The sequence below is a fragment of the Miscanthus floridulus genome, chromosome 4 (genome assembly GCF_019320115.1).
Source record: "Miscanthus floridulus cultivar M001 chromosome 4, ASM1932011v1, whole genome shotgun sequence".
NCBI classification, from domain to species: Eukaryota; Viridiplantae; Streptophyta; class Magnoliopsida; order Poales; family Poaceae; genus Miscanthus; species Miscanthus floridulus.
The window spans coordinates 78902668-78912780 of NC_089583.1; the positions used below are offsets into that span (position 1 = coordinate 78902668).

Consider the following 10113-nt stretch of genomic DNA (forward strand, 5'->3'; position numbering starts at 1 on the left):
TGGCAACGGTGAAGAGCAAGTAAAGTCAAGATCGATGAACCAATATGATCACGTGATGATATGAAGTGGATCATATCATTGTTGATCATGTTGGTGAATGTGTTGCATCGACATTGGAGGAGATGAAATGGAATGCACAAGGCAAAGGTATAACCTAGGGCATTTCATTTTATCGGTCATAGGTGTGTAGAGAAGTTTATGACTGGGTTTAGGATAGATGGCCGTACTATCAAGAGGGGCAAACTTGTTTGCATATCGGTCATCTAGTGCCACTCGAGTGATCTAACTTTGCATCGTCACTAGGATCGAGTGGTGTGGCAAGTTGAGTGGCTAACATCCTTTGGGAAATGATTGTGAAAAGCTAACACACATACACATGGTGGTGTACACTTGGTGGTCTTGGCACATTTACAAAGGAGATGGAGTTGGAGTTGATGTGGATCAACTTGGTGAAGAAACTCCACCGGTGGAGTGTCCACCCGTAGAGTGCGGACAGTCCGACGGTGCCACCGACACCCTAGACAGAAAAAAGACCAGGTCTCACAGAGTGGACCGAACACTGGTCACGTGGTGACCGGACGCTGGGGTCCTATGTTCGGTCAGTGGTGGCAGACAGCGTGTAGGCGTTGGTCATCGACCAGACGCTGGTGCTGGAAGTGACCGGACGCTGGCTGTGTGCGTCTGGTCAAGGTGACGTATGGTGATGCAGGAGCTAGAGTATGGCCGAACGCTGGGCTACGTTCGATCATGTCCGACCGGACGCGTCCGGTCGGGGTCGGTACCTTACTATAAATGACCGGACGCTGAGGGTCCAGCGTCCGGTCAGTTGAAGCTACTGCGTCCGGTCAGAAGATGACCGTTGAGATTGGAAGAATGATGTTGAATGCAGGTGACACGTGGCTGTCATCGAGTGACTGGACGCTGAGGTCCAGCGTCCGGTCAACACGTCCGGAGCGTCCGGTCGGCCTAATTTTTGCCCAGTGAAGGGGTAACGGCTAGTTTAGCCCTTGGGGCTATAAATAGAAGTGGCCTTCGGCCATGGCTGGGGCTGAGCACCTCGGGGGACTTTGTGTCCATGCTTGAGAGTGCTTAGGAGCCCTCCATCTCACATATACTTGATAGTGATCATCCGATTGTGTGAGTGAGTGATTCTAGTGCGATTATATCATGAGGTTGCATCGAGTGGCACTAGATGATCGAGTTGCAAGCCAGTGGTGCTTGTTACTCTTGGAGGTTGCCACCTCCTAGACGGCTTGGTGGTGGTCTTCGTGGAAGCCTGCAAGAAGCTTGTGCGGCGCTCTGGAGAAGAGCTTGTGAGGGGCATTGTGCTCGCCCCGTGGGAGCCGCGAAGAGCAACTTTAGTAAAGCGTGTTATTGAGCTACCCTCACTTCCAGGGTAGGTTCTTGCAGCGCCCGACATGCGGGCTTAGCGGGTGATGCTAATTAGCCACTGAACCACCAAGTGAGTGGTCGACACAACGGGGACTAGCGTGTTGGCAAATACGTGAACCTCGGGAGAAAAATCATCGTGTCAACATTGTTCTTTCCGTTGGTTTGCATCCTCATTACACAAGCTTGCTATTACTTTCATATACATTAAGCTTGTGTTGTTGCTCTTGTAATTACTTAGCTTGTGTAGCTTACTAGTTACCTTCTTGCTTGTGTAGCATAGAAGTAGCTCCCTTGCATGGCTAATTTGGTTTATGTAACCTTGTTAGTCACACTGCTTAGTTTGTGTAGCTAAGTAATTGCGCTCTCTAATTTGGCATTGGTTGCCTTGTTATTGAGCATTGCTAGTGAGCATTAGGTGGCTTTGTGCTTTTGCTTACTAAGCATATGTAGGAGCTCCCTTGTTGCTTAAAGTACTGGTGGCATAGGTTTGTGTGACCTTGCTTCTAGAATTGGTTAGGAGAGCTCTAGCTAGCCCGACACCTTTGTTGCTAATTAGTATCTTTGAAAGGTGCTAGTGAATATAGATAGAGGGGTGTAGTCTTGGCTAGACCGATAGTTATAATTTCACACTTGTTTTGGTTAGCCGACGCGATTAATATTAAAAAGGACTATTCACCCCCCTCTAGTCGCCATCTCGACCCTTTCACCTATAAATATATCGTTGCCTTGCACACTCTAGTCGATCTCCATGTCGGTGATGCCCATGAGCATACAACCTCCATCTTCATCATCTTCCATATGATGAACAATGCTCATCAACAAGTGTGGCCAACCATGCCACCTTGACCATTGTCCATAGCATGAAGCTCCTCCATCTTCACTCCATCAAGCCACTTGATATCTTCACATATCTTCACTTAACTTGATCTCCATGACTGATATTGTCCTTTCCATAGCTTCCATACGACCTTCAAGTCCTACCTTAGCCTTGTTTGCTCTTCACTGTTGCCTTGGTCTATCGGCGCAAAACCCTCTATTTGCACTTCACTGCCTAGACAGTCCATCGTCTCTCGAGCCTCTGGCCTGCCCTTCACACTTGCACATGGGCCTTCATAGCCAGGCCCTGCCTTGATCTTCACTATCTTGCCATATGTGACTATGTCATGTCCCATATATTCAGTATGTCCCTTCTCTTGATCACCACTTGATCAAGCCATCTTCACTAGTTGAGCACTTGTATCACTTACAAACATGTCATATCCCCTCTTGCAAAGACCTATTCATATCACATTGTCGACAGAATATCGTCGGCAGTCCACCGAGGGGTATCCTGCGATGGTAGATTTTTCAGTGAGAGTGCACGTAATCAGGAACCAGATGGTGACATAAGGTGCAGAGACAGCGATTTAGACAGGTTTGAGCCATTTGATCGACGTAATATCCTATGTTCTATGTCTTTGGTGTATTGTATTGAGATGCAATAGATAGATCTTGCTGGATCATGTATGCTAGGGGACCCCTGCCTCTCCTTATATACTCTGGAGGGGCAGGGTTACAAGGAAAGTAGCCTATGTGGTACTATATAATGTCTTACGGTGCACGCCGAGCAGCGCCGTGCACGCCTTGATCTTGTGGGCTAGGCCGCCCCTGGGGGCATAGCCCATGTGGTCTGCCATGGGTATCCGTGGTCATACCCCCCATAGCTAGTCCTCGAGCCTGACAGTAGGTGACGTAGTCACATGGTGCTAGGGTCAGAAAGTAGAAGACCAGCCGAGCAGGCAGCCAGTCCCCGGGTGTAGCCTCGAGATAAGAAAAGCGCACATTCACCGCAAGGTGAAGTGTGCCCACTTAGTCCCCGAGCCTGCTGGAAGATGAAGAATGAATCTTGTAGCAGGGTCAAAGGAAAAGAAGTCTGAAAGCTTGCCGACGTTGTCTGACATGCGCGTATCAAGACCCTAGACATGCTACCCAAGATCAGCACCATGATCCAAACAGCATAGAGCAGCTTGATAGCACACCGATGAGACGTAGCAAGATACGAGCACCGAGGAGTCCTCGGCATAGCTGGCGATGTCCAAGCACCGAGGAGTCCCCGACGTAGCCGGTGATGTTCGACCACCAAGGGAGTTCCTGGCGTAGCTGGTGATGTCCGAGCACCAAGGAGTCTCCGACGTAGGTGGCGATGTCTGAGCACCGAGGAGTCCCCGACATAGCTGGCGACATCCGAGCACCAAGGAGTCCCCGGCGTAGCTGGCGATGTCCGAGCACCGAGGAGCGAGGAGTCCCCGACGTCGCTTGCGATGACCGAGCACCGAGGAGCGAGGAGTCCCCAGCGTCGCTAGCGATGACCGAGCACCGAGGAGCAAGGAGTCCCCGGCGTCACTGGCGATAACCGAGCACCGAGGAGCAAGGAGTCTCCGGCGTCGCTGGCGATGACCGAGCACCGAGGAACGAGGAGTCCCCGACGTCGCTGGCGATGACCGAGCACCAAGGAGCGAGGAGTCCCCGGCATCATTGGCGATGACTGAGCACCGAGGAGCAAGGAGTCTCCAGCGTCACTGGTGATGACCGAGCGCCGAGGAGCGAGGAGTCCCCGGCGTCGCTGGTGATGACCGAGCACCGATGAGCGAAGAGTGCCTAGCGTCGCTGGCGATGACCGAGCATTGAGGAACGAGGAGTCCCCGGCGTCACTGGTGATGACTGAGGACTGAGGAGCGAGGAGTCCTCGGCGTAGGTGATGATGTCCGAGCATCGAGGAGCGAGGAGTCCCCAGCGTCGCTAGTGATGACCGAGCACCGAGGAGTGAGGAGTCCCCGGTGTCACTAGCGATAACCGAGCACCGAGGAGCGATGAGTCCCCAATGTTGCTGGCGATGACCGAGCACCAAGGAACGAGGAGTTCCTGGCATCGCTGGTGATGATCGAGCATCGAGGAGCGAGGAGTCCCCGGCGTCGCTGGCGATGACTGAGCATCGAGGAGCGAGGAGTCCCCGACGTCGCTGGCGATGACCGAGCACCGAGGAGCGAGGAGTCCTCGGCGTCGTTGGCGATGACTGAGCACCGAGGAGCGAGGAGTCCCTAACGTTGCTGGCGATGATCGAGCACCGAGGAGCGAGGAGTCCCTGGCATAGGCGGCGATGTCCGAGCACCGAGGAGCGAGGAGTCCCCGGCATTGCTGGCGATGACCGAGCATCGTGGAGCGAGGAGTCCCGGGCGTTGCTGGCGATGACCGAGCACCAAGGAGCGAGGAGTCCCTGGCGTCGCTGGCGATGACCGAGCACCGAGGAGTTCCTGGCGTAGCTAGCGATGTCCGAGCACCGAGGAGTCCCCGGCGTAGGCGGCGGTGCGATGCCTGAGCACCGAGGAGTCCCTGGCGTAGCCGGCGACGTCCGTGCAGTGAAGTGTGCCCACTTAGTCCTCGAGCACGAAGAATCCAAGTGCTGAGGAGTAACCAACGTAGCTAGCGATGAAGCATGAGCGATGAAAAGTCTGGTCAACTGGTCGGCGGCGAAGTGAGCATTGAGTAGAAGCGACCGGCGAACAGTTCGATCAACTGATCGGCGATGGAGTCCATGAACCAAGCGGTCTGACCAGTTGATCGGTGGAGAAGTCCGAGCACCAGGTGGTCCGATCACCTGGACGATGATCCTGCAATACAAACATGTAGAACGGGTAGTACATGACGCATAAATAAATAAACTCCAGAGAAAAATCAGCAATGGTGATGAAACGACGTATGCAGTTCGGCGATCAGTTGGCGTGAAAATATATTTATGTTTAATATAAACCGCTCGACCAGTTAGTGTGTAGCTGAGTCTCCAGCCCTAACTAGCCCATAGTCCATAACGTTGAGCGCGGAGCCCGTGCATGTGTAGGAGGAACAGGCATCGCTAAGGAGCTGCTGTCGACCACCCATAATGCAGAGGGCAGACGCTCGTGCACGTGTAGGGAGGAGCCGGAGATAGGGCCATCTCTGGAGGCATCCGAGCATCAACATGACTGTTCAAGGGTTCAGAAAATCATTTGGAGAGCAAATATGGAGAAAACAGCTCGGAGAAACATTATGGTGATTAACGAAGATTGGAGAATATTTAAAAGAATATTAAAGCGTGACTTAGCTTCAGACAGAACGTCTGGTCGGTGACGTATGGCGTTATTTGGTCGGTGTTGACGACGAACACCTGGCGGGCGGTGAGTTGTTGGTGAAGGCGACTTCGGAGGTGGTTCCGAGATCAGATCTGTTGTCGTGGGGGCTGATGTAGCCAACGATGAATCGTCGTCGTGGACCAACATGGATCTCCATGAGATTGATGACGAGAACACGCTGTTGATTTGAGGTCCATCTGGCTCGCCATGGATCAAGCGCACACCCCTACCTGGCGCGCCAACTGTCAACATAATATCATCGGTAGTCCATCGAGGGGTATCCCGCAATGATAGATTTGTCGGTGAGGGTGCGCGTAATTAGGAATCGGATGGTGACACAAGGCGTGGAGACAGCGATTTAGACAAGTTTGGGCCATCTGATCGACGTAATACCCTATGTCCTATGTCTTTGGTGTAGTGTATTGAGATGCAATAGATAGATCTTGTTGGATCGTGTATGCTAGGGACCCTTGCCTCTCCTTATATACTCTGGAGGGGCAGGGTTACAAGGAAAGTAGCCTATGTGGTACTATACAATGTCTTGCGGTGCACGCGCGAGCAGCGCCGTGCATGCCTTGATCTTGTGGGCTGGGCCGCCCCTGGGGGCGCAGCCCATGTGGTCTGCCATGGGTATCCGGGGTCATATCCCCCACACACATGAACCACTTAATTACCAAAACCAAATCAGGACTTTTACCACTACTCATGGAAACACCAAAAAAATCACCCTAGCTCAAGGAGGCAGACATCGACATCAAGGTAAGCATCTTATCAGAGTTTTGCTAGTTAACTAGGTTAGTGAGATGCATCCCACAAATCAACAAGGGTCTAGGGCGATCTTGCCTTTTCGTAAAAGGGCAACTAGGTTGGGTAAACCAATGAGATGGCATTGAACAAGGTTGAGCTACAAAGCGAATAAAGGTCGATAAGGTCTTAGTAAAGGCCTTGTTAAACGTCGAGCTTAATGAAGGACATGGCCTAGATTGTCTGAGGTGGTTGGGGATGGCTAGATGAGGTTAAGAGAAATACTTTCAACTCCGGAGATTGCCAACCACGTCTCATCCCTAATTGAGGATGGTAGAAGGGGACATTGGTTGCTTGAATGAGCACTCCCTCGGCTAGTTGTTCGGCTGATGGTTTCTACGGCTAATAAGCCGACTAATGCTAATTTGTTGTGAGAGAAAAACATTATACTATAACTGATAAGCAGTTCAAGCGAACAAGAAAGTTTGACTTAAAACTTGTTGCCAATTTTTTTGATAGACTCCAAGACATCAATTGAACTTGATAGAAGAATAAATTTGGAACCTTCTCAAGGTTTAGCAAAAGGTTTTGACAAAGCTAGGCTTGGGTCACTACAAAGAGCTATAAGATTGTTGCATTTGAGTGTGTGCGTATGGTGGGGTGTGTAGGTGGGAGGGTGTTTCGTACTTGGCTGGAATACATAAGGAGTGGCTACCTCAATGCGAGAGTTTGTTACTGGTATAATTATGAGATGGCACCCAGAGAAGACCAACGATAGAGGCATTTGAATCCAATAGTGGAAGGTATTGACAGGCTACAATGCATCATGATGAAAATGGAAACTATTCTTAATCGCCTCCATATGAGCAAGAGCCAGGTGTGAACTAGAGGGCATTTGAAGGGTTTTTCTACCGAATGGCAATTGTGGGTAAATAACCAATTACTACGTGGGTAGATACATAATAAATAGGACAAAGAGAAGGATTCGAGTGAGGAGTCATATTTTGGTCGCTCCGTGTGGAAAACAGAAAAATAATATATGTTTTCTCCGCTTAGAGTGAAAGATACATAACATGATTGTACCAACAAGGCGATAAAAACACTGTCCAATAGATATATTTTAGGGAAGAAGGACCACCAAGAATTCATCCCTATTCAAAACTCAAAATGGGCGTGTTTAGGACTGCGGTTGCCGACCGCGCGGTGCGGTACGCGTATCGTAGCCCTCCCACCACGGCAAAGAAAACACAGCTCCTAGTTCGTTTCTGTGGTCTGCGTGTCGTGCACAGGGAAAAGAATCACCGCACCATGGCGAGGTGTGGCGCAATTCTCAGCTTCTTTTCGCTGCCGCCACAGGGAACGCAGCCCCAAACACACCCAATAGCTATTGCATCGAAAGTCCTGGCCACAAGAAAGTTGGAATTCCATTTGTGCAAATATGCACGGCCATAATTTTTGGAAACAATGGCCCCGTTCGGCGTACCTTAAATTCAGCTTGTTTGGCTTCTTTTTTCAGTCAGAACAGTGTTTTTCTCTCACAACAATTCAGCAAAACAGTGTTTTTCAGCCACCTTCAGTCAAGTTTCAGCAAGCCGAACGGGCAAAAAAAAAAAAAAAAAACATGACATCTTTTGATATGACGTAAGCAAAATGCACGTACCGAGTGCAAATCTACGTAAGCAAATAAGTTTTTTTTAATAAGACAAGCAACTAACTGCATTCTTGAGTTTTTTTTTCCCGCTGTCGTCCGGCAACGGACGTATCTTCTCGAGGAAGGCAAGGTACTGAAGCTTGAGAATGAAAAATGAAGGGTCAAACAAATTTCCCGAAACCATGGACACCAAAGAGGAAGACAAACAGTCACAACCAATCACGGCGCCAAAACATGCAGCGCAGCTTCATCATGGTCCTCATGGGTCCTGGATATGGCGGAAAAACAGGTGGTGGCCGTTGCAATTGCAGCCACATCCCAACTCCGGCTCCAGGTCCAGGCCGCTCCAACACCGAAGCAGCCAGCAGCCAGCACCAGCAGCAGCTTGACCCTCCTCTCCGACTCCAACCCAATCCAATGGCCCTCCTCCGCCCCCGTTGTCTCACCTCACGCGCTCCCTGACCTGCCCCCAGCACGACGCGATGCTCCGCACCGCGTCGGATAGATGGACGATATTGCTGGGCAGCCGGGAAGGAAAGGAGACGACTCTTCCCGTGCCGTGCTGACGCCACCACCACGCGGCCCCGGTCTCCTCTTGCCCTCCTCTCCTCCGTCTGGATCTGGTCCTATCCCCTCCCCACCCTCCGCCGCCGCCGTCCTCGCCCTCCCGGCCTCAGCCACGAGCCAGACCGCCGGGCTCCTTGCCTCGTCTCGCCTCGCCGGCGAGATGGACGGCGGCGGGGAGACGCTGCTGGTGCGGAGGAGCAAGGGCAAGAAGAGACCGCAGCAGCCGGCGGCGCCCGCGGAGAGGGGCTCCGGCGGCAGCGGGGACAGGTTCCGCACGCTCTGGCGGGACTACCACGACCTACTGCAGGTGAGTGGCGCCAGTCTCGTCGATTCTTGCTGCGCCCAACAATCTTTTCGCCCTTTGCAATTTTCATGCCGCTCTACTGTTTCGAGCTGTTCTTATTGTGGGTCCACCGCCGGCTTGATTGCTGGATTCCTCGTGCTATCCCCCTGTTTCGGTTGCTAGTACTCGTGATTCTTTTCTGCCGTGGGACGGGGATTCAAGAACTCCATCGAATAGCATGGTCAAGTCCAACAATTAAGTATATCTGTGATTACACTTGAAGCTGATACAACATTTGATGCAGGAGACTGAGGCAAAGAAGAAGAGGCTGGCGAGCACGAAGCGGAGAAGCCTCGCCTTGCTTGCTGAAGTAGTGAAGTCAAGTATGACAGTTCTTCGGCTCCTGCTTTATGGCTCCATGTTACTATGCTATATCATCTTGTTATTCTTCATGCTGGCATTATTACTGCTTTTCAGCTTCACTAACTGTGTAGCTGCTTTCTGTTGCAAGGTTCTTGCGAAGGAAGTACCAATCCTTTCTGAAGGGTGGCTCGCAGCAGAAACATTACAAGTTGAAGAAGCAGGCTCGGTACATGCCATCCCCATTGGGAAGCAACAAGGCTACATCGCTAGCCGATCATGGTGCAGGGACAAAAGTGCCTTCTACCAGCAAAAACCCGAACCTTCACTTAAATCAAGATTCTGTTCCGGTAAGTGTTGGAGTTCATGAATTAACATAAACTGTATAAGAAGCGTGTTTTTATGGCAATAAAAGGGCCTTCTTGTCTGCAGAATGAAGTGTGGAATGATTGCCAGGGGCAACAGGGCCATCCAGAAGTCGAAAAGTTTGATCAGGTCAGGGTGGACGAAGACATGATGACAGCTGATGTCAAATTATCAGTTTGTAGGGATACAGGAAACTCTCCTGCAAGTGAAGGTAAGAGGATGGTTCCATGGCAAGACCGGTTACCGTTGAAGGCCTAGGCCATCAGTTGATGTTGCTAAGAAATAAGCTGCTTCTCTGATAGCTGGCTTTGCAACTGTATCCCTCAAATGCTCAGTAGTGAAGCATTTTAAATGAATTAAGCTTCTTCGTTACAAGATGATAGCGTTCCTCACGCTCACTCTTGGTTCCTCATGGAGCGCACAAATGTCCGACCATAGTGAATGAACGTCTTTGTGGTTCTGCACACGGTTAAAGACATCCTTACAAAGGCCTCTAAAAAGGGTGTTTCTAGTCTTTGCATTCCATTTCTCGTAGTGAATCTCATCACCTTAAAGGTTGACGGGATCCTTAGATTTTGGGAAGTCTTGTGAGGCGGCTCTAAGCA

The 10113-nt window shown here is 50.9% G+C and overlaps 1 protein-coding gene across 1 annotated transcript; it reads left to right on the forward strand.

The window, feature by feature from the left end:
* Positions 1–8163: 8163 nt before the first annotated feature.
* On the forward strand, positions 8164–9883 carry LOC136551801 (uncharacterized). The gene is made up of 4 exons (XM_066543343.1): positions 8164–8806; positions 9087–9160; positions 9294–9492; positions 9575–9883. The coding sequence occupies exons 1-4, from the start codon at positions 8438–8440 to the stop codon at positions 9764–9766; spliced, it is 834 nt and encodes a 277-aa protein (XP_066399440.1). The 5' UTR covers positions 8164–8437; the 3' UTR covers positions 9767–9883.
* The last annotated feature ends 230 nt before the right edge of the window (positions 9884–10113 follow it).